The sequence below is a fragment of the Nerophis lumbriciformis genome, linkage group LG02, assembly GCF_033978685.3.
Source record: "Nerophis lumbriciformis linkage group LG02, RoL_Nlum_v2.1, whole genome shotgun sequence".
NCBI classification, from domain to species: Eukaryota; Metazoa; Chordata; class Actinopteri; order Syngnathiformes; family Syngnathidae; genus Nerophis; species Nerophis lumbriciformis.
Genome location: NC_084549.2, coordinates 37,384,831 through 37,410,542, shown reverse-complemented (window position 1 = coordinate 37,410,542; position 25,712 = coordinate 37,384,831). Strand labels below are relative to the sequence as shown.

The following is a 25,712-nucleotide window of genomic DNA, read 5'->3' as shown; positions in this document are numbered from 1 at the left end:
AGCCTTTAGTGGTGTTTCCTTTCGTAAATCGAACTTATTATTACTATTATTAGTTATAATTCATTAAAACAGTACAATTATTTGACTTTGAGTGCTGAGTATGTGCATTGTTGAGTCAGTGGTATAAAACTAGCAACACTTCAATAATGTGTTTGTTTTACAATTTTTTGTTGATATCATGTGCTTTTTGAAGTTAAGGTTGGATGGAATACTTAAAACATTGATAACAAATTCATAAAATAACAAATAAATCAATGTTATTGAAAAAGCCTTGAACTATCGCAACTTTTGCCACAACTTTCTTAAAAACAACCATGTAAAAAGCCTTCGAAATCCTGGAGGGACTGAACAAGCAGTGGATGACAAACAAAGTTGGCGGAGTATAATGTTGTCAACTAAAGTGACAGATACATTCACTTTTCCAGCAACTACAATTAATCGTGATTAGTCCAAATTCAAATGTTGGATTGATCGGATTTTTTTCAAATGTATCGTTACCAGTTGCTTGACAAATGTATTATGAAGTCCATTCTACGGTAGCCGAGAAAGGTCACAACAATTGCAAATGCCACAACAGCTTTCAGCTACAGAGACAATTGCAAATACAAATGCCACAACACAGCAACATAAAGCCACAACATAACAACTTTAAGTCACAACGGAAGTTATAATAAGTTACAGGTAGTGATATAGGTCTGCAGCAAACCTGACATATAGGCTCGCAGTGAAATAATTGCGTCACAAACAAATACTTCGAAAAGTACATTATTGATGATTCATGACAGTCAGAAAGTGACTTTATCACAATAACTTACTTTCACTTACTTTTCAAACTGCGTTCATTTAATCATTTTCGACTTTTCGCCTTAGCCACTTGGTCCGTCGGCGAAACTCTGTTGTGTCCCTCACTTCTGTTGTGGCTTAAAGTTGTTGTGTTGTGGCGTTTACATTTGTTGTGACCATTCCATTGGTAGCTTACTAAATCATGTCATAGCACGTTGCAACATTTTAATACATGACAACATCTGACTTGCAAGCGACATCATGGACTATGATATCATCATCCATGATCACATGATATCACATCATAGAGTGGTTATGGTACTGAATTTGATTATCTTCTCTTCACTTTTAAATAAAATGAAAATAATCATGACAAAAGGGCAATGGGTTCAAACTGCAATATTCAACAATCGTCTAAATCTGGTAAATACTTGTAAATGTTTGCTGTATTTATGCATGCTACTGATCACTGACTCCATGACCATCAATGCTTGAGTGTCTTCATCTCCACTCATAGATCAGAAGAAAAAACTAAAGCCATTTGAGAAGCTCCAAGCCAACATCCTGAGCAGTCAAACAAACACCTACCTGGTTAAGGAGCTAATTGGTGAAGGCAGCTTTGGTAAAGTTGCCCAGTGTGTAAACTTAGGTACGTCACAGACTGTGGCGCTCAAGGTCCTCAAAACCAAGTCGAATGTGATATCCAAAATGGAGGTATTACATTATCGTTCAATATTAACTCCTATTAGGTTTTGACTTATTGCTAATCCGTCTTGTTTTGTCTGCAGATCAAAATGCTTGAAATTGTGAGCGCTCTCGACCCAGTAAAAAAGAGCATTGTTAGGTTTATAGAAAACTTTGAACACGAAGGGTTTACGTGTTTGGCTTTTGAAATGCTTGACGTGAGCCTTTTCGATTTCGTCGTCAAGAAACGCAAGAAGCCGCTGTCTATCAGTGAGATACGGCCGATAACACACCAGGTAAAGACGAAAGCCACGATGACCTATTGTAAATATCCTGTACACATTCTCCCCACTCGTCTCACAGTTGCTCACAGCCTTTGAGGCGCTGAAAGGTATTGGAGTCATTCATGCAGACTTGAAGCCTGACAACATCATGCTGGTAAACCATTCCTGTGAGCCATTCAGGGTTAAATTAATCGATTTCGGCTGCTCCCTTCACACCTCCACAGTCACGCTAGGAATGACCATCCAGCCCATGGGATACCGGTAAGTTCAAGCCACTTTAAAGATATTTAAATGTATTCATAAAACTTGTGTTAAATGCAAATATTAGCTCTTACACCAGGGTGCCTCTGTTTTTTTCATTGGTAATCTGTTCCAACAGGTTAGACCAGGGGTAGGGAACCTATGGCTCTAGAACCAGATGTGGCTCTTTTGATGACTGCATCTGGCTCTCAGATCAATCTTAGCTGACACTGCTTAACACGATAAGTAATGAATAATTCCGCTGGTAATCACAGTGTTAAAAATAACCACGTATCAACCAGACTACAAAGCCATCGGCAAAACCATGCAGCACCAGAAGTCGCATTAATGGTAAGAAGTATTTCATTTATTATTGGTTAGCTTCAGAACAACATTGTTATTAAAAAGAATAAGAGACTCATTATACTCTAAAAATGTTGTTCTTACTTAAAAATGCACGCATTTAGTTGTATTCATTGTTAAAAAATATTATACGGCTCTCACGGAAATACATTTTAAAATATTTGGCTTTCATGGCTCTCTCAGCCAAAAAGGTTCCCGACCCCTGGTTTAGACAAAGATGGAATCGTACGCAGATCAATGTTATTCTCCCACAAGAACAATTGTTCTGTTCCAGACAAAAAATGTTAACACTTGACACATTTTATAGGGCGCTGACACATATTTGCTGGCAGAAAACAATATGAAATATAGTGGAACCTCGATTTATTAACCCTCATTACACAAACGTTTTAATTTACGAAAAATGTTTATTGCATGAACCTTGTCTCAGAGTACGAACGTTTCATTCCACCCCATTGTGTGGCCATTTTGTGCCAGGCAGATGTCAGGTGCAAACACTGATGACATCTATTAATCAGACAAGAAGCAAGGAATCAATCAGAGACAGAGTTCAATTTAGCTCATGAGGAGACACGTGTTTTAGGCTGTACTCTAGTTACAGATCCAAACTATGTTCTAAAAAAAAGCCCACGCGCCTCCTCTGTTTATTAGGAAATGGCCCTTTTACATCAGGTGACTGAGGTAAGGGGGGTAATCTCGACAACTCCAGTAAGACACAATATATGGTTATACAAAAATGCAAATATGTTGACACTTGGTGCAATCGCCCAGTCTCTGCTGTGTCTGGTCTTGGAACCAAATGTTCGGCCTTGGCAGCCAGCAGACCGAGTCTGGACACAACACTGATAAAGAGGCTAGCAATCTTTCGGATTGCTAGCTCTGCACAAATTGACAATACCGGTACTTTATAGTACGGCCCTTAAGCATAAAGTTATGATGATAATATATACATAATTTTTCTAACAGCAGCACATCAATTGTGTGCGGGCTGATCGATCTCTGGTGTTCATGTAGTCAGCAGAACAGCGCTGCTGTGCTACTTTGTGTGCTTTTCCATTTGCTTAGACACAATTTTACTAACTGCGTGTCTTTTTTCAAAAGATATACACACTTTTCCAAACCCCGCAATCATTTTTTTAAGTCATAGATCATTTGCAAAATGACACACTTCGGTCAAAACATATTAACCTGACCTCTTGCCAGATCCTTGTAGTTCGCTGAGCTCCACACAAGGATCTGGACACAAAGGCGTTGCAAACTCCTTCAAGATAGCAAAAAATAATAAACCAATCAGGATCGCCGGGCGGGATTTGATAGATGTGACGTAACGCCGAAGCGACTGTTTGATTCAAACAACAGCCCTTGCTGCGTCATGTGCTGACATTGATTCTGCTATTGCAACTGTTTTGTCGAATCTATCGAATATTAATTATTTAAAAGATGAACAGAGAACGGTTTTGAAGGCATTTATTGGTGGCAAGGATGTTTTGGCTCTTCCGACCGGGTTTGGATTTCCCAGCGTCCCTCTCATCAGCGTCACGGGTTGAGTTCGATGTGAGTGGTTGAAGTAACACGTCATTCAAGATAACGGACAAGTGGTTTATCCAATCACATACAATGATTTTTTTTACAAGGCCCCGCCTTTTGAAATACATATCCTATTGAGAAATCCCAGATCCTTGTGTGGAGCTCAGCGAACTACAATGATCTGCCGAGAGTCAGGTTAAAAATGTATCCCCATTCATTAAAATAAAGCAAGCATTTGTAAAAATGCAGTTTTATTTTCATGTCACTCACATAGACTTCAAATGATAAGACAGTATTGGAGTGAGTTACCCACAACAGTGATAAATACAAAACACATTTGTAAAAAACACTATTTTGCTATAAAAAATCACATGTTTGGGGCATTTTGCCCGACCTTTTTAGCATATGTGAGGAACGATTACTGTAACTTGACAAAATATATTGGCAAATCCGTAGCAATCGTCATTGTTTACTTTGTCTATACGTAAGGACCTAAAGACAAAGTAAAAATATCCTGTAATCTTTTCATGCTGCAAACTGAAAATATGTATTTTTACCACAGTCAGGTAAAGTAACATATCACAGTAGTCAACAATGGCATGCAGTACAAATTAAACTCTGAGACAAATAAAAAGGTTTGAGGTTAAGAGAATGTATTAATACTATTTTGCAATTACCAAGAAGATATGAAAACAACAATGCAAATTAACAATGTAGACACCGCAAGGATGTATGAACACACAAATAAAGGATAAGCGGTAGAAAATTGAGAAATGTATTATTTATATGAGCTCTATTAATTATTTAATCTTATTTATATCAGTAGTGACATGTCAAACATTCTTAAAATTTTGGATTTTTGGGTGTTTCATTGACCAATCCACGTTTGAAAAAAGTTTACTTTCACTAACTCATTGACATGAAATGTAGGTTCGGGCATCTGGTCAGGATGCCACCTGAATGCCTCCCTAGGGAGGTGTTTAGGGCACGTCCGACCGGTAGGAGGCCACGGGGAAGACCCAGGACACGTTGGGAAGACTTTGTCTCCCGGCTGGCCTGAGAACGCCTCGGGATCCCCCGGGAAGAGCTGGGCAAGGTGGCTGGGGAGAGGGAAGTCTGGGCTTCCCTGCTTAGGCTGCTGCCCCCACGACCCGACCTCGGATAAGCGGAAGAAGATGGATGGATGGATAGCAATATATACATTAGAAATTGAAAATAAATCTTTGATCATCCATGACAAACTTACCTCTCATACCTCTTAGCCTTCATCAGAAAATGTTATATTTCGTATGTCACTCAGCTTTCTCTAATGTTCCCTTCATCTGTATGTGCGTATTATGTTCAATATCACTCTGACACATACTTGACCAGTGATGAAGTTGCCAACTTCCTCCAGGAGGAGGCAGTGTAGGACAGACAAAAAGCAGTGTTTAGTGAGGGAAAGTAAATGTATGAATGTATTAGTGTGATGTAAATACATTATAGATTGTCAATATAAGTGTTGCATGATGTAATTATGATGTATAAAAGATTGTGTCACGTTGTATTACTCAGGCTGCACTACAGTGTCTATTCACAGGCGCGATCCCACTACTGAGCGGTACGGGGGTTTTGACCTGCTCCGTTTCCGACCTGGGCCGGTGCACCCCTCCTTAGACGACCTGGTAGTCCCGAACTCCCCCAGGAGCACCATATCGGTACCGAACTTAGTGCGGACACTCGATCGACATAGTCCACTGCAGCTCAGACCTCCTGAGCTCAAACGATCCTCCAACCTCAGCCTCCCAGTAGCTTGGATTACAGGCGCGCGCCACCGCACCCGGCGAGGAAGACCCTTACTAATGCTGCTTTTTTTACTTGCACTTTAGTGACGTCCCCGGGAGCAATAGCGACTTGTAGGATAGACTTTTACTTATCTCACAATGGGGAAATGATGTGGGTGCATTGCAGATTTTCACTTACAGTACTACAAGTAAAAAAGTGATTAAAGACGAACAATTAGCAATAAATACTAACAAGGATACTGTAGAATATACCAATGAGTAAGAATACTAACAATTTCACCATGAATAGATAAATAATACAACAAAAACAGTATCTTAGTACACTGAGTGAAAGTTTTGCACACCAAAGAAAAAGCAGTATTATTTTCCACCAAACCTCTTTCTTTGTTGTGAATCCGTATTCCTTTTATTGTCTTGTACATAATTAAAAGGCCTATTTTTTTAATGTATTAAAACAAGATGTGTACGTTGTACATATCTCAAATTTCAAACGTATTGCACATTGATGCACAATCAGATTTACAAATTACAAATGAGCCAGGTTATAGTTTACTGGCTGCATCTGTTGTCCCAAAACAGAAAAACAGGAAAAAAGGTGAAAATGGCAATATCATTTTAAAAAAACAGACACAAAAAATTAAAATCAATAAAATTAGTCTTAGACTTAGACTTTGACTCAGACTTCCTTTTTTGTCATTCAAACCGGAACCTGACAAGGAACTTGTAAGAAATAGTTTCTACTACCTGATACACCTACATAAAGTATTTGGTTCTAGTCAACTCCCAGCTACATCAACATAGTTAAGGTCTGTAGGCAGATGTTTGCCAAGTTTCAATCTTTCACCTTTTTGGTTGATTAAAAAAAAGAAGGCCTTTTATTTTCCACATAATACCACTAGAGGGCGTCATACCTTCTAGTGACGTCACTATGGTACAAATAAAAAGGTCTTCCTCGCCGGGTGCGGTGGCGCGCGCCTGTAATCCAAGCCACTGGGAGGCTGAGGTTGGAGGATCGTTTGAGTTCAGGAGTTCTGAGCTGCAGTGGACTATGTCGATCGGGTGTCCGTACTAAGTTCGGTACCGATATGGTGCTCCTGGGGGAGCTCGGGACTACCAGGTCGTCTAAGGAGGGGTGCACCGGCCCAGGTCGGTAACGGAGCAGGTCAAAGCCCCCGTACCGCTCAGTAGTGGGATTGCGCCTGTGAATAGACACTGTAGTGCAGCCTGAGTAATACAGCGTGACACAATCTTTTATACATATTTACATCATACAACACTTATATTGACAATCTATAATGTATTTACATCACACTAATACATTCATACATTTACCGTCCCTCACTAAACACTGCTTTTTGTCTGTCCTGCACTGCCTCCTGCTGGAAAAAGTCGGCAACTTCATCACTGGACACAAAATATTAAAACAAAATGTTTAATTTCAAATATTGAACACAACAAGCATACAGGTGAAGGCAACATAGGAGAGATGAATAATAAATACAACATCTTCTGATGAAGCCAAAATGTATGAAGGTTTAAATGTGTTATGGGGCATTAAGTTCATTCTATGTGGCAAAGTTCAAAGGTCATGTGAATGAACATCATGTCTAGTGTATACTATACAGGCCCTGTTATGTTTGGAACTTGGTGCAGGTTATCCCACTTCTTTAATGAACTGAATAAATTCAATCTGCAGGGTTTTTTTTCTCAATGATCTTTTAATTCCTGATGAGCATATTCTAAAATGACAGTTCTATATTTCATATTATTTATTAGTGCAAGTCAACTGAGTTTTTTTCAAACTTTGTCTAACAATCAGTCCGAAAGTTGATTTGTTTGGAATGTTCGTATAAACTTTATGACACAACTTTATGACACAACTTTTTCAACTGTAAAATGTTAAATGTGTAGATCAAATAAGGATATCAGAATGTTCTCATGCTTTTGATATAATATTGTAAACCCATCCATTCATCCATCTTCTTCCGCTTATCCGAGGTCGGGTCGCGGGGGCAGCAGCTTAAGCAGGGAAGCCCAGACTTCCCTCTCCCCAGCCACTTCGTCCAGCTCCTCCCGGGGGATCCCGAGGCGTTCCCAGGCCAGCCGGGAGAGATAGTCTTCCCAGCGTGTCCTGGGTCTTCCCCGTGGCCTCCTACCGGTCGGACGTGCCCGAAACACCTTCCTAGGGAGGCGTTCGGGTGGCATCCTGACCAGATGCCCGAACCACTTCATCTGGCTCCTCTCGATGTGGAGGAGCAGCGGCTTTACTTTGAGCTCCCCCCGAATGACAGAGCTTCTCACCCTATCTCTAAGGGAGAGCCCCGCCACTCGGTGGAGGAAACTCATTTCGGCCGCTTGTACCCGTGATCTTGTCCTTTCGGTCATGACCCAAAGCTCATGACCATAGGTGAGGATGGGAACGTAGATCGACCGGTAAATCGAGAGCTTTGCCTTCCGGCTCAGCTCCTTCTTCACCACAACGGATCGATACAGCGTCCGCATTACTGAAGACGCCGCACCGATCCGCCTGTCGATCTCACGATCCACTCTTTCCCCACTCGTGAACAAGACTCCGAGGTACTTGAACTCCTCCACTTGGGGCAAGATCTCCTCCCCAACCCGGAGATGGCACTCCACCCTTTTCCGGGAGAGAACCATGGACTCGGACTTGGAGGTGCTGATTCCCATCCCAGTCGCTTCACACTCGGCTGCGAACCGATCCAGTGAGAGCTGAAGATCTTGGCCGGAGGAAGCCATCAGGACCACATCATCTGCAAATAGCAGAGACCTAATCCTGCAGCCACCAAACCAGATTCCCTCAACACCCTGGCTGCGCCTAGAAATTGTGTCCATAAAGGTTATGAACAGAATCGGTGACAAAGGGCAGCCTTGGCGGAGTCCAACCCTCACTGGAAACGTGTCCGACTTACTGCCGGCAATGCGGACCAAGCTCTGACACTGATTATACAGAGAGCGAACTGCCACAATAAGACAGTCTGTTACCCCATACTCTCTGAGCACTCCCGGGGTACACGGTCGAATGCCTTCTCCAAGTCCACAAAGCACATGTAGACTGGTTGGGCAAACTCCCATGCACCCTCAAGGACCCTGCCGAGAGTATAGAGCTGGTCCACAGTTCCACGACCAGGACGAAAACCACACTGTTCCTCCTGAATCCGAGGTTCGACTATCCGGCGTAGCCTCCTCTCCAGTACACCTGAATAGACCTTACCGGGAAGGCTGAGGAGTGTGATCCCACGATAGTTGGAACACACCCTCCGGTTCCCCTTCTTAAAGAGAGGAACCACCACCCCGGTCTGCCAATCCAGAGGTACCGCCCCCGATGTCCACGCGATGTTGCAGAGTCTTGTCAACCAAGACAGCCCCACAACATCCAGAGCCTTAAGGAACTCCGGGCGGTTCTCATCCACCCCCGGGGCCTTGCCACCGAGGAGCTTTTTAACTACCTCGGCAACCTCAGCCCCAGAAATAGGAGAGCCCACCACAGAATTCCCCAGGCCCTGCTTCCTCATCGGAAGACGTGCTGGTAGCATTGAGGAGGTCTTCGAAGTATTCCCTCCACCGATCCACAACATCCGCAGTCGAGGTCAGCAGAGCACCATCCCCACCATACACGGTGTTGACACTGCACTGCTTCCCCTTCCTGAGGCGGCGGATGGTGGTCCAGAATTGCTTCGAAGCCGTCCGGAAGTCTTTTTCCTCCTCCCATGTCCGAGTTTTTGCCTCCGCGACCGCTGAAGCCGCACACCGCTTGGCCTGTTGGTACCTGTCTGCTGCCTCAGGAGTCCCATGAGCCAAAAGAACCCGATAGGACTCCTTCTTCAGCCTGACGGCATCCCTCACCACCGGCGTCCACCAACGGGTTCTAGGATTACCGCCACGACAGGCACCAACTACCTTGCGGCCACAGCTCCAATCGGCCGCCTCGACAACAGAGGTACGGAACATCGTCCACTCGGACTCAATGTCCAGCACCTCCCTCGTGACATGTTCAAAGTTCTTCCGGAGGTGGGAATTGAAACTCTCTCTGACAGGAGACTCTGCCAGGCGTTCCCAGCAAACCCTCACAATGCGTTTGGGCCTGCCAGGTCTGTCCGGCATCCTCCCCCACCATCGCAGCCAACTCACCACCAGGTGGTGATCGGTAGAAAGCTCCGCCCCTCTCTTCACCCGGGTGTCCAAAACATGAGACCGCAAATCCGATGACACAACTACAAAGTCGATCATGGAACTGCGGCCTAGGGTGTCCTGGTGCCAAGTGCACATATGGACACCCTTATGTTTGAACATGGTGTTTGTTATCGACAATCTGTGACGAGCACAAAAGTCCAATAACAGAACACCACTCGGGTTCAGATCCGGGCGGCCATTCTTCCCAATCACACCTCTCCAGGTTTCACTGTCGCTGCCAACAAGAGCGTTGAAGTCCCCCAGTAGAACGAGGGAATCACCCGGGGGAGCACTCTCCAGTACTCCCTCGAGTGAATCCAAAAAGGGTGGGTACTCTGAGCTGCCGTTTGGCGCGTAAACGCAAACAACAGTCAGGACCCGTCCCCCCACCCGAAGGCGGAGGGAATCTACCCTCTCGTCCACCGGGTTGAACTCCAACGTGCAGGCTTTGAGCCGAGGGGCAACAAGAATTGCCACCCCAGCCCGTCGCCTCTCACTGCCGGCAACGCCAGAGTGGAAGAGAGTCCAGACCCTCTCAAGAGAAGTGGTTCCAGAGCCCTTGCTGTGCGTCGAAGTGAGTCCGACTATGTCTAGCCGGAACTTCTCCACCTGACGCACTAGCTCAGGCTCCTTCCCCCCCAGCGAAGTGACGTTCCACGTCCCAAGAGCCAGCTTATGTAGCCGAGGATCGGACCGCCAAGTGCCCTGCCCTCGGCTGCCGCCCAGGTCACACTGCACCCAACCTCTATGGCCCCTGCTATGGGTGGTGAGCCCATTGGAGGGGGGACCCACGTTGCCTCTTCGGGCTGTGCCCGGCCGGGCCCCATGGGGACAGGCGCTCGCCATCGTGCCCCACCTCCGGGCCTGGCTCCAGAGGGGGGCCCCGGTGACCCGCGTCCGGGCGAGGTAAATCTGGGTCCTTTGTTTGTGTTCTTCATCGAGGTCTAATATTGTAAACATAATATTTAAATTAACTAATTAGAAGAGGTGGTTTTGAACCGATTGGAAATTTGCTTGACAAACAGAAAACAATTAGTGAAGCTGAGAAAACACACATCATCATTATTAGTTATAGTGTACGCCTGTAAGGTGTTCCTCAGGGGTCTATACTGGGACCAAAATAGTTTACTGTATATACATTTTAAATGACATCGGAATAGCTTCAAAAGATGTTATATTCAAAGAACTATTTACGGTAACCCTTGTGTGGTGTTTGGGTCTGTGGGACCCATTTTAATTTTTTATTAAAAGAAAAATTATACAATTAAATCATTTTTCAAACTGAAACTCACTGACTTTGGCTCATTTGAAGAACATATATCAGAATACATATTTAATGACCACACACCATACACCCCCCCTACACATTTCTATTACATATAAGATGTCTGGGTCCAGTGGACCTGGGGCTAATAGAAGTGTGGAAATGTATGTTCTGTGTACCACACGCACCCCCCCCCCCCCCCCCCCTCACACACACACACACACACACACACACACACACACACACACACACACACACACACACACACAGCAGGCCTAGACAGGAGGAGGACAGAGTGTAGGTAGACAGAACATCAGAGGGCCAAATGTGCGAGAAAATGAGAGCAGACAGTGTTGACAAACAATGTTGCAACCTTGTGTGGGAACCGCAGGTGCAGAAACACAAAAGAATAATCCCTGTGGGATGCAGAAACTGGCAGAGAAATTTTCCGTGCAACGTTCATATTGTTGTTACTCAGCCAGCGTTTGTGGGTCTGATGGACCAGTTGCATTTTGTGGCTTTTAATACCTCACTATCAAACACTTTTATGTTAAAATACTGAACAGATGTTTATTGGAATAAGGTAAACATCTGTTCAGTATTTTAACATAAAAGTGTTTGATTGTGAGGCTGTCATGTCTGTGTGATCATGTTTTGTTTTGGTCATGTTCGGTTTGGTTTTTGGACCCTTTGTGCACTCTTGTTTGTTTTGTTTCCATGACAACCCATTAGTTTTCACCTGTCCTCATGTCACGCACCTGTCTCATGTTTTACACTCGCGCACCTGTCACTAATCATGTCACTGTTATTTAAGCCTGTCTTTTTCTGTTGATCGTTCTGGTGACATTATCCTTACTAACTCTGTTTGCTTCTGACACCCATGCTACTTCTGTACCTCCACGCTACCTTTGAAATCTATGCCATAGTTCCCTGCGTTCCAAGTAAGTTTTTGTTTATTGTTCATAGTTTTTTGCCCAAGTGCTAGTTTTTGTTTCATTAGTCAAGTTTGTTCTCCGCCTTTGTGCGCGCCTTTTGTTTGCACTTTTTTTTGTATTTTAGAGTTAAAAATAAATCATGTCTTTACCTTCACGCCATGTCCAGTCCAACTTTACTTGCATTTTGGGAAAACAAAACCCTCACAGTCCACGTTATGACAGAGGCATTAAAAGCCACAAAATGCAACAGGTCCATCAGACCCACAAATGCTGGCTGAGTAACAAAAATATGAACATTACACAAGGGTTAAAGTGTTGTAATTTGTGTTCCCATTAAATTGCACATTGATACTGTTGTGCGTGCACTGTTAGAACGACTGTGATGATTGAAAGTACAAGTTTGCGAAACGTAACTTCAGTGTCCAATTGTTTATGTAAGTGTTGTTTTTGTAAAAGTGCTGATACTTGCAACTTTATTTGGCCCGACGGTGGGTAATTTTAATTTTTTGGAATTTTTTCCACCATCCACCACCCTTATGTGGGACAAGAACACACGTATCTTTCCCATTCCTGAGCATGTTAGATACTGCAAAACTGCTAGAACTTTGCAACTAACTATCCAGGTAATGGTATTCATCTACTCGGCCTATAAGGCGCTCTAAAAAATATACAAAAAACACCAACATCACTTCATTTACATGCCGTGCTCTGCATATTACAGCAAACTATAGCAACATTGTTATTGTTAGAACTAACACAGAGGAACTATTTTTCTGGTGTAGTGACATCACCCTGTTTACACTGCTCCTCTGACCACTAGCGAGAAGCCAGCTACTAGCTACTAGCTAGCTTGAGTTGCTAATAACGTTGGTTGCAACCCGCAATGAAATAAAGAAAAAGGAGCCTGAGCTGCTGCATTGCCTTTTGAGTTAGTAAAAGTAAATGCTCGATGATAAAACCTGCATCTCACCTGTTTAGTTGTGGCACCAAGTTGATCAACGTTGAAATCCACATGCTACCATTTTGATATTACATGGCTTTCAACTTGTCTCTCTGCAAATGGAACGCAACATAAGATCATCACAACATTGCTAAGAAGCATTTTTTTTTAATCTGAGGAGTGAATATTATTCTGAGTGCTGAAAGATACAACATCCAGACAGTCAGATTCCCAGTGACAGCACACATTGTAAGTCACTGTTTCATGGTTTTATTTGAAACGTTTAGCCCAAAACAACGAACGCTACTATTTCTATGTGCTCTGTAAAATAAATATGCCCAGTACTTAAGTTTCGGTAGTGCTTAAAATGAGCAAAAAACTGTAAATATTACATGTCATTATGAACATGCCTATTACTACATTACATGCATACTTACAGCATGTACATAAAATGGTGTTGGAGCTTTTTAAATGTTTTTTAGAGGACTTTATAGGCGGAATAGATCCTATCCCTATTACCTGCATCGTTAACTAACAAGCAGTTTTTCAGTATTTAGAATGCACAGAAAGGGAAAGCACTGTGTGTTCTTGTCTCACATAAGGATTGTAGATGGTGGACTAAACAAAATGTAAAAAGTGCAAAGTCTGTCTGAAAGTCTGTCTGCCTAAGGCTACATTCACACTGCAGGGTCAGATGTCCAATTTGGATTTTTTTGTTGAATCCGATTTTTTTAGAGGTTGTTCAATTTACCAAAAAATGTGATTCTTTAATATGAATGCAATCTGACCCGCATGCGGACATAACGTCATGACGTCGCGCTGCAGTGTTTACAGAAGTAAACATGGCTTCCACTATAGTCGGTCTCGGTAGTGGCGCATCTGTGGCAATTTCAAGGATTTTGTGCAATCTTGTGACATTTTTTTAACAGAATTATTGCGCATAGAAGATTAGGAAGGAAGAGGAAGAGTTTTCAATCAATCAATCAATGTCTATTTATATAGCTCTAAATCACAAGTGTCTCAATCAATCAATCAATCAATGTTTATTTATATAGCCCTAAATCACAAGTGTCTCAAAGGGCTGCACAAGCCACAACGACATCCGTGGTACAGAGCCCACATCAGGGCAAGGGAAAAACTCACAACCCCAATGGGACGTCGATGTGAAAGACAATGAGAAACCTTGGAGAGGACCGCATATGTGGGTGACCCCCCCCCCCCCCCCCCCCCCCCCCCTCTAGGGGAGACCGGGTGCAATGGACGTCGAGTGGGTCTGATATAATATTGTGAAAGTAGTAACATAATAGTGAGAGTCCAGTCCATAGTGGACTCAGTCAGCAGCACAGGCGAGCGGTCCACCCCGGGTCCCGACTCTGGACAGCCAGCACTTCATCCATGGCCACCAGACCTGTGTCCCCCCCCTCCACAAGGGAGAGGGGGCCAGAGGAGAAAAGAAAAGAAACGGCAGATCAACTGGTCTAAAAAGGGGGTCTATTTAAATGCTACATACTTGCCAAACTTGAGACCTCCGAATTCGGGAGATGGGGGGCGTGGTTAAGAGGGGAGGAGTATATTTACAGCTAGAATTCACCAAAAGTCCAGTATTTCATATATATATATATATATATATATATATATATATATATATATATATATATATATATATATATATATATTTTTTTTTTTTTTATATATATATATATATACATACATGTGTATATATATATATATACATGTGTATATATATATAGGTGTATATATATAGTGTATATATATATACATATATATATATATATATATATATATATATATATATATATATATATATATATATATATATATATATATATGTGTATATATATAAATGGTAAATGGGTTGTACTTGTATAGCGCTTTTCTACCTTTTTTTTTAAGGAACTCAAAGCGCTTTGACACTATTTCCACATTCACCCATTCACACACACACACACACTGATGGCGGGAGCTGCCATGCAAGGCGCTAACCAGGCCCATCAGGAGCAAGGGTGAAGTGTCTTGCTCAAGGACACAACGGACGTGACTAGGATGGTAGAAGGTGGGGATTGAACCAGTAACCCTCAGATTGCTGGCACGGCCACTCTCCCAACTTCGCCACGCCGTCCCATATATATATATATATACACATATGTATATATATACCGTAAAATTAAATCTAGTTTATCACTGTAGTAAATGCAGTGGGTTCATGCAAACCAAGAAACAGTAGATGACCTAAATAACAATGGTTATAATACGTAGAAAAAACATGACTTTACTGTGAAGGTAATGACAAATTGTACAACGCATTTGCAAATACTGTAATGTCACAATGACAAATACTCTTAAATTTACGGTGATTTGCAGATTCTACATTTAAATTTACAACATACCTTAATTGTTTTAGGGGTTTGTGTTTAAGCATTAGCCTAGTTAACTTTTGGTATCAGACATTGAAGGGTTATATTAATGTGCTTCACTGCAAACAGCATCAAAATGAACCACACTGTGGGTTTAAGTGTGCTGGAACTAGTTGCAAGCAGCTATTAAACAGTTACAGACAATTTAAGGCCAACTTTTAATAGATTACTTGAAGGAACATGTTGCAGAAGGCCATGTTGTGAGTTGTCCAGTGGAAGGTTGTACAAATACTTTCAAGTTAAAATCCTCATGTACCGCTCACATGTCTCAGAAACACCGGCATTTTGCAGATACTAGTATTGGTGATAGTGCAGCACATAATGGAGTGGTTAGCACTCATGCCTCAGGGGGTCTTTCTGCATAGAGTTTGCATGTTCTCCCCAAGACCATGTAGGTTCTCTCTGGGTACTTCGGCTTCCTCCCACCTCCAAAGACATGCACGAGGGGATAGGTTGATTGGCAACACTAAAATCGTCCCTAAATTGTTTTACGGTAAATTCCTGGCAAACACAGCTGCCATTCTTTTAATTTTTTTATTGTAAACTAACAACATCGTTTTTTTCATAGTAATTGACCGCAATCAAATAAAGTTATCAATTGTAAAATTAATGGATTCAACATCAACCTACCATATTGTCCTACACATTGTGACTGTATTTTTTTACGGTGAATTCCTGGCAACCACAGCTGCAGGTGAAGTTGTTCATCACTCCATGTAATTTATGAACAAATAAACCACACACACACACACACACAATAGATAACTGAAGGATTCCTAGGCTGGAATCTGTATTTAGTGTCCCAACTTTAAAAGAACCATGATCCATTCTTCATAGAGACTGAGTTACAAAGATTTTTTCTTATGATCATAGGAAAAGTAGATATATGAAAACGGAGGTATCATTGTGGGCATATTAGTTTCAAGTGTCACACAATTGCAAAAAATAGTTAACCTGTCTAAAATGTCAATTCAGAAATACATAAGACTTCAAGTTGCAATAAATGGTGCACAATATTAATCTAACATGTGTTTCTTGTGTGTTGTGACCCGACAAACAGAGCACCCGAGGTGACTCTTGGCCTCCCAATTTCTGAGGAAGTGGACATGTGGGCGCTCGGCTGTGTTCTCACTTTCCTGCACATCAGCCAACACCTTTTTGCAACAACTTGCGAGTACCAGATGGTGAATAAGCCAGAACATTTCCATTTTAAGATAGATCCATGATGACATTGTTTGTCCCTGAAGATGAGAACCATCGTGCAAATACGAGGGCAGCCGGCGGACTCGCTCCTTTTAACAGGAAAATACAGCCAGAAGTATTTTACCCACTTAAACTTTGAACAGTGGAAGTTAAAGGTATTTTGTTTTTTCACTGCATTGCTACTTTGACCAATCACATTTAGGACGCAGTGTTTTTTTTCTCTTCTAGACTCCAGATGAATACGAGATTACAACTGGAGCAGAGACTAAAACATGGAAGATAAGGTTAAAGTCTCTGGATGCCCTGAGAACTGTAAGTTTTTGGAGGAAGAATCAAATGCAGTATTATTTCATTTATAACCTGAGCAGCCATCTCTGTTTGTATATGAAAACCCAGCAGTGCAAAGAGACGAGAGAAGTGTTCAGTGAATGTGAAGATCAAAATGAATTTGTTAGCTTTATAAAACGTCTTCTCAGCATTCAAGCGGAGAGAAGAATCACTCCTGCCGAGGCTCTGAAGCATCGCTATGTCTCTATGGCTCATCTGGTGCATGAGAGCCACACCAGCTCTTAGTAAGTAAACCTTTCTCTCAGGACTGCAATCTAATGTATCTGTGGTGTTGGTTGGGGGTTGTAGATAACTTCACTATCTAATTTTCATGGGAGCAGGAAACATAAATAGCAAAACAAATATATTTAGATTAGTGTTGTCAAAAGATTACCATTTGTTTTGGATAAAACACAATTAAATATGATTCATTTTTTAATCTGTCTTAATTGTACCCCACCTACCACCCGAATGTAACTGAGATAGGCTCCAGCACCCCCCGTGACCCTGAAAGGGACAAGCGGTAGAAAATGGATGGATGGATTTCTAGAAATTAGCAGGATTTTTAAGATAGAAATAGGTATTTTATTCTGAAAACAAGCAATAGTCAACTTGCAATTCTTAAATTAAGCATTCTTGGGATATTGCAGAATCTTTAAACAAGATGTTCTATGCGGGGAATACCCAAATCACTTGTTTGAGTAGTTATTTTCTCAATTACATTTTTTTTTAACTAAAATAAACCAAAATTGCTAAAATTAAGATTATGTTGTAATGTCAATGACTAAAAATAAGTAAATAGCTCTTAAAAATAGGGACATTTCTAGAATTGTTTTACAAGTGGCAAATAAATTGCATTGTAACAGGTAGTGTCACATCTAGGTTGGTAGGTAGGTCTTTATTGTCATTGCACAAGTACAACAAAACTTTGTTTTCAGCACAAACCTGTTCAAGATTATACAAACAAACAGTGTACACAGTTACAGAACAGAAGGTAAACGCTGGGGGAGGATGAGTAAAAAAAATCCAATCTAGACTGGGCTCCTAAGGGGGCCCAGTCTTGAGTGGGAAAAACCTCCATAGCAAAGCACATATTCATATTACAACATACAGTACATCTCGAGACTTGCAACAGAGAGGAGAGAGTGGGGGCTACGGTGAGAGGCTGCAGCTCTTCAGGCGCTGCCCAGCCGTCCATCACCCCTAACGGATTTGCGTCAAGGGCGTTGGATGGGGGTTGGGGTATGTGTGTGTGGCGTATATTTTTTTGTGGATGCACGTGTGTGTGTAAGCCTGCCGCTTGTCTCTGTTCTGCGGCCTTCGTGTCATGCAGTCGCTAGTCAGTCCAAAGTCAACAACATCAGGTGTGTGCCCATGAGAGACAAGAAGGGAGTTTGTTGTATCTTCGCCACACTGTGCTTCGGGAGAGTCTCGAAGCCAGGGAAACAATCCAAGTTAGAATGTTTTGTCTGAGAGTGAAAATAAAATTTGCTTTTCACTCTAAATTGTCTATGACTGATCCTCAAAATTCATCCTGGGGGCAGACAGTCCGATGCTATCCAAATCACAAGAGTGTTCACAGTTCTTCCCGCAACCTCCAATTATTTGTGGCAGCTTTGGGGTACTTTGAAGACTGCCAGCAACTTCCAATTTGTCGACAAACCAGAGCAACGCTTGCTCCAATCAGCAGATGTGTTGTTGTCATAATTCCCAATAGGTGGATATCTTCACGTCCTCGACTGAAAAGGTTGCCAGGCACGCCGCACTCCTTCTTCTCCCCACAGTCCGTCGTGTGTCCAGCAACAACCTTTCCATCACGACAAGCAGTTTCCCCAAACCCAAGATCTTGTCAATTTCGTTGAGGCCAGTTAAATAGTTCCAATGTTTAGATTTGGAGAACAGTGCAAAAAGAGGCAACAAGAAAGTTAAGACAAGACAAAGAAGCCCTCGATGAGTGCAAGTGAGAAAAAAAAATATATACCGTATTTTTTGGACTATAAGTCGCAGTTTTTTTCATAGTTTGGCCGGGCTCCAGTGCGACTTATATATGTTTTTTTCCTTCTTTATTATGCATTTTCGGCAGGTGCGACTTATACTCCGGTGCAACTTATACTCCGAAAAATACGGTATATATTTGCCACAGATAGATTACTGTATGGAAAACATTCTGCCAAGTACACAGCAGCATGCATTACACTTACCATGTATTTAAAACAAAGTTGCCATACATTAATTTGACATGTACAGATGTACCCATGTTAAAAAGGTAACAATTACAGAAGAGTGCCAGTGTATTTATTACTTTAACAATATAAATATTGTAGTTACTGACTGTTTTATTTGTATTGTTTGATAGTAACAATATTGGATTATTTTCTGTGTCTGATTATTCAATGAATCATTGTTGTGTTTCTTTTAGTGTGGACAACGCTTTCGATCAGATGCTAGTGTGCCCCATAGAAGGATTTGAAGAGGAGCTCCTCTCAGATAGCGAGGATGAGGAAAAGCCAACATATGACATAATTTTAAGCTCAGCATGTTCCAGTGATGGAATAGCAGTCACGGGACATTTGAATAGTAGTGACGCATCTTTAAAGGCATCAGCATCTGATGGACAAAGCGAGGAAGATATAACACAGGACAACCACCAACCTAAAAACATCCCGGTTTTTGTGTGCACTGCATGCGGGACCTTCTTCAGGAAATAAATATCAAACCCTTTGATTCAACAGAAGTTTGTACCTGCAGGTCAAGACATCACTGATTCTGTTGTAAAGGATCCTTCATTGTCCAAACTGTAACATCGCACTGCATGTTTGACTAGAATGAATTCTTTGATCTGTGTCTAAGCACAGCACGACGACTGGAAGAGGTAGGCCAGGGCACGGCACCATTTTGCAGCCAAGTCGTAGCATGACTGTAACTCCATTGCTACTCTCAAGTTCTTATTGATTACAATACAATTTGCAACAGATATAAAATGCAAACATTTTAAATAGTCTAAACATCAATCCCACAGCATGGTTGTGTGTGTCATGTCTGTGTAATCATGTTTTGTTTAGTTATAGGACTCTTTAGTTTCTGTCTTTTCACTCCCTTGTCTTGTTTCCATGATTACCCCATTAGTTTCACCTGTTCCACGTTTGGACTCATTGTGCACTCTTGATTGTCACCATAGCAACCCATTAGTTTTCACCTGTCACGTCACGCACCTGTTTCACGTCTTGAGTCACGCACCTGTTTTCGTTAATCATGTCTGTAGTATTTAAGTTCAGTGTTTTTCAGTTTGTCTTTCTGACAACCTCACCACATTTATGCTCTGTCCATGCCTGATACTTCTTTCCATGTCCATTCTCCATGCAACTATTTTTGTCCAAGCCAAGTAAGTTTTTGTTCCATGTTTATAGTCTTTTTGGTTTCATAGTTTGTTCTCCGCCATTGTGCGTGTTTTTCATTTGTACTTTTTGCTATAGTCTTTTGATTTCATAGTTTATTCTCCGCCACTGTGCGCGCTTTCATTTATTCCTTTTTTTTTTTATAATAATTAATAAATCATGTACCTTCATTCCCGTCTCGCCCGAGCCAACTTTCCATTGCATCCCGGAAAAGCACACACCCAAGACCAAGTCTTGACAGTAGGTCGTCAGCAGACCCGCTTTTCCGCAAGTAAGTTGGCCGAGTTGGACAATGTGGATGAAGCTTCTTGGGAGGTGCTGCGCGCCATGGAGGCAGAGACGCTGCGCTTTTCCCCCAGGGAGCACAGGGGGATGATGTGGGGGAATGAAGGCAAGCTGGTGCCGATCGGCGCGTCGCTCCCGTCCCGGAAACGTCGCCAAGGACGGGGAAAAACTTCCGCGAGCCAGCAGGACACGCCGCTCCCACAAGCCCCGCCCCCTCCGGGCGGAAGCAAGCAGCAGTCTGCCCGGCTTCCCCATGATGACATCACAGACCAGGATTTTTTTTTCAATACTTTTTCTTTAAATCACCCGCCTCCAGCTAAAAACTCTAATGCCATGTCTTTGATAAAACATTATCAAAACATGTTTTTAGAAATCAGGTCTAATCAGTCCAAGCCACGTCCCAAATTTCATGCCCCGCCCCCCAAGACTCAAGTCCCGCCCCCGTCACAATTTTTTTCTTTTTTTCCGCCCACACAACCCCAGGTGGGGGATAAAGAAAAACATTGTGGCCAAAATAAATGGGAAGTTTCAGCCCCCCTCCAGACCTCCCTCCGCCCACCCCTAGAGAGAGTTCCAGACCGCAGGGAGTGCGTCTGGTATCCGCCCCTTGAGGGAGGGGCTGGGGTCGGGAGCTGTGCTGGTGGGATGGCTCGGCATCACCATGCCAAGCCACAGCCTCCAGCACGGCCGCCACCACCAATCTTCCGACCTGCCAAGCCACAGCCTCCAGCACGGCCGCCACCACCAGTCTTCCGACCCGTCAAGCCACAGCCTCCAGCACGACCGCCCTCACCAGTCTTATAAATGATAAATGGGTTGTACTTGTATAGCGCTTTTCTACCTTTAAGATACTCAAAGCGCTTTGACACTACTTCCACATTTTATCCATTCACACACACATTCACACACTGATGGAGGGAGCTGCCATGCAAGGCGCTAACCAGCACCCATCAGGAGCAAGGGTGAAGTGTCTTGCTCAGGACACAACGGACATGACGAGGTTGGTACTAGGTGGGGATTGAACCAGGGACCCTCGGGTCGCGCACGGCCATTCTTCCACTGCGCCACTTCCGACCTGCCAAGCCGCAACCCCCAGCTAGCACCACGGCTAGCTGCTCCAAGGCTAGCACTTGTCGCTGCTCCAAGGCTAGCACCTGTTGCTGCTCCAAGGCTAGCACCTGTCGCTGCTCCACGGCTAGCACCAGACCCTCCACGCCAAGTCTAAGACCAAGACCCTCCACGCCAAGACCAAGACCCTCCATGCCAAGTCCAAGACCAAGACCCTCCATGCCAAGTCCAAGACCAAGACCCTCCATGCCAAGTCCAAGACCAAGACCCTCACGCCAAGTCCCGCCAGTCGCAGCTCCAAGACGCCAAGTGCCGCCAGTCGCAGCTCCAAGACGCCAAGTGCCGCCAGTCGCAGCTCCAAGACGCCAAGTGCCGCCAGTCGCAGCTCCAAGACGCCAAGTGCCGCCAGTCGCAGCTCAACGACGCCAAGTGCCGCCAGTCGCAGCTCAACGACACCAAGACCCGCCATGCCAAGACCCAGACCCAGACCCGCCATGCCAAGACCAAGACCCGCCATGCCAAGACCAAGACCAAGACCCGCCATGCCAAGACCAAGACCCGCCATGCCAAGACCAAGACCCGCCATGCCAAGACCAAGACCCGCCATGCCAAGACCAAGACCCGCCACGCCAAGACCAAGACCCGCCACGCCAAGACCAAGACCCGCCACGCCAAGACCAAGACCCGCCACGCCAAGACCAAGACCCACGCCAAAACCAAGACCCACGCCGAGCTTCGCCGCCTGACACGCCACGCCGAGCTTCGCCGCCTGACTCACCACGCCAAGCCACGTCTGCCACGATGACGACGCGCCTCCCTCCTCGTCGGCCACGGATATGGCCGCTACCTGGTCGCCCGCCACGCCAAGTGCGCCCACCTCCCAGTCGGCCACGAATGTGGCCATTCCCTGGGCGCCCGCCTCGCCTGCTGCAGCGGCGTTCCACTCGCCGCCGCCACTTAACTCTGCCCCGGTGGATACGGGGACACGTGGTCTGGCGACCCACCGCCATGTCCCCCTCCCGCCCTCCCATGACTCTTGTTAATTTTTTTTATGGACATCTGGTATCTGTCCTTAAGGGAGGGGCTCTGTCATGTCTGTGTAATCATGTTTTGTTTAGTTATAGGACTCTTTAGTTTCTGTCTTTTCACTCCCTTGTCTTGTTTCCATGATTACCCCATTAGTTTCACCTGTTCCACGTTTGGACTCATTGTGGACTCTTGATTGTCACCATAGCAACCCATTAGTTTTCACCTGTCACGTCACGCACCTGTTTCACGTCTTGAGTCACGCACCTGTTTTCGTTAATCATGTCTGTAGTATTTAAGTTCAGTGTTTTTCAGTTTGTCTTTCTGACGACCTCACCACATTTATGCTCTGTCCATGCCTGATACTTCTTTCCATGTCCATTCTCCATGCAACTATTTTTGTCCAAGCCAAGTAAGTTTTTGTTCCATGTTTATAGTCTTTTTGGTTTCATAGTTTGTTCTCCGCCATTGTGCGTGTTTTTCGTTTGTACTTTTTGCTATAGTCTTTTGATTTCATAGTTTATTCTCCGCCACTGTGCGCGCTTTCATTTATTCCTTTTTTTTTAATAATAATTAATAAATCATGTACCTTCATTCCCGTCTCGCCCGAGCCAACTTTCCGTTGCATCCCGGAAAAGCACACACCCAAGACCAAGTCTTGACTGTGTGTAATTAGTGCGGCCGCTTGCACAATGTACATTGATCCCTAGTTTATTTCTGTTGATTGGTTCCGAACACGACCGAGATAAATTAATATCTGCAAAGTAGGAATCATTATTTATGAATAAATATAATATAGATAATAATATATGAATATTTACACAGCAACAGGACATAAACTGTATACTAAAAGAGAGACCTCTCAACATGAAATAACACCCTTTATCTTGGATTTCCACTGGACGTGGAATGCCGGACTCTTTCGCCTGTGCCGTAAAGCATCCCCGTGCTAATATATGCAAAGCTTCTATTTTTGTCGGGCGCCGCAATACAATCAATTTAGTTCAAATCTTCTTGTTTGGGACAAGAAGTCATGCACAAACACAAAATAAATTATCCAGTTTACTCTCAAAATAAAATAGTCTGTGTACAAGGCTGCACTGCCTCATGGGTCGGTGAGCAGTCTTCCTTTGATGAGCCCCCTGGTTCAGACTTCTCTGCAGTAATCTCCCCTGCTGACCGTGGCCATATTATTGTATTGGATCCCCCGATAGCTCCCCCCGTGCCCTTAATGCAATCAGTCCTAGCTGATCCACCTCATGAATCAGATGCTGATGGCCAACTTACTTCACGGTTTGGCAGAGTCGTTAGACATATCTGCCGCTTAATCGAGTCCATGGCTCAACTTGAGTCCATACTAGGGGTCGAACCGAGCACCCATGCTATTGTTCATGTGCAAGATGTGTGACCATGGGCAGAAAGCTATGCTGAGACACTCTTTAAAAAAACTAATTTTTCCACATTCACCCTCAATGTTTGGCCTTTATATGAGTGGTATATAGGGCACCTCCCCTTGTCTATTATTCCCATTCTCCTATCTTTTAAATAGGAATCTTACACTGTTGGTTAATGCCATTTTGTGTGGTTATTTTCATGGCCATTGTGTTCACACATGTGGATTGTTCTTGCGAACCAGACTGTTGTGTAATTCTAGGGGGTGGGTGTAACAGGGTCAATTATTTTTTATAAATATTTTTTTTTTATATGTTTTATTATTGTTATAATTACACAAAATGTGTTTGTTACATGAAAATACCTGATGTTTTTATTTTATGTTTCGTCAATATGTGGAACCTTTGCCTCTCCATGTCGCCACCTACAGCATTAATTGTTGTGACACCTGCTTCTTTATATGTGTTGGACACACCTTTCTACTTCTCTTTTTGTCCAATGAACTCTACATGAGAGGTGTGTCCGTGTGACTAAAGAAAAGTGTATTTATTGTTTCATTAAGAACTTTATTTCATTATTCTGTGTTTTGTATCATTTTAAGTTTCTAGAGTGACTCGATGTTAGGCAAAAAATATTGACTACAACCTGTGTATTTCCTGTTTATCGTCAGATGTATTGTACAAGTAAATGTAAGTAAATATAGTAAATAAATTGTATTTATATAGCACTACTTACAGAAAGCTCACAAATATAGGGTGCCTGATGTAAAAATGTTGTCACTTTTCTAGCAGATGTATTTCTCCCAATTTGCTCACTTTTTTCACATTTAGTTAATTTTCATCAGATTTACTTTTAAATTAAATGTTTACTCTAAATGTCAATCATCAATCAATCAATCAAAGTTTACTGATATAGCCCTTAATCACAAACGTCTCAAAGGGCTGCACAAGCCACAACGACTCAGATCCCACATCAGGGCAAGAAAAAGCTCAAAATGGGAACAATGAGAAACCTTGGGTGACCGGTGAAATGGATGCCGAGTGGATACGGTTAATAATGTGAGAGTCCACAGTGGGGTAGAAGCATTTAAGTCCTATCATTTGTATACTCTAGCCTTTAAATAAACCCCTTTTTAGACCAGTTGATCTGCCGTCTCCCTTCTCTGCCCTGCCCCTCTCTCCTGTTTGGAGAGGTTATCAGGTGACCACGGATCAGCCTCCAAGTCGGGACCCGGGGTAGACCACTCATTTTTGTATCAGTTGGTGACGTCTCTGCACTGCTGACTTGTCTCCATTCAAGATGCTGACCTCCTGCTGACCTCCCAATGGACTGGACTTTCACATTATGAAGTTGGGACCGGGGGTGGACCACTCCTTATGCATCAGTTGGTGACGTCTCGGTGCCGCGACTTACCTACATGCAAGAGGATCCCCTGCTGGCCCCACTATGGACTGGACTCTCACATTATTAACCGAATCCACTTGGCATCCATTGCACCGATCACCCAAGGTTTTTCATTGTGCCCAATGCGTTGAGTTTTTCCTTGCCCTGATGTGGTATCTGTACCGAGGATGTTGTTGTGGCTT

At 43.4% G+C, this 25,712-nt stretch overlaps 1 protein-coding gene across 2 annotated transcripts; it reads left to right on the top strand.

Annotated features, from left to right (window-relative positions):
• Window positions 1-1,377: 1,377 nt before the first annotated feature.
• LOC133608237 (homeodomain-interacting protein kinase 1-like) lies at window positions 1,378-20,904 on the top strand. 2 transcript variants are annotated; one of them, XM_061963472.2, is made up of 8 exons: window positions 1,378-1,497; window positions 1,572-1,763; window positions 1,831-2,012; window positions 16,491-16,614; window positions 16,678-16,788; window positions 16,862-16,945; window positions 17,030-17,205; window positions 19,380-20,904. In XM_061963472.2, exons 1-8 carry the CDS (start codon window positions 1,492-1,494, stop codon window positions 19,666-19,668), a joined length of 1,164 nt encoding a protein of 387 aa, XP_061819456.1. In that variant the 5' UTR covers window positions 1,378-1,491; the 3' UTR covers window positions 19,669-20,904. The 2 variants fall into 2 exon arrangements, with proteins under 2 accessions (XP_061819456.1, XP_061819511.1); XM_061963527.2 differs by having other exon boundaries at window positions 17,110-17,205; window positions 19,380-19,529.
• The last annotated feature ends 4,808 nt before the right edge of the window (window positions 20,905-25,712 follow it).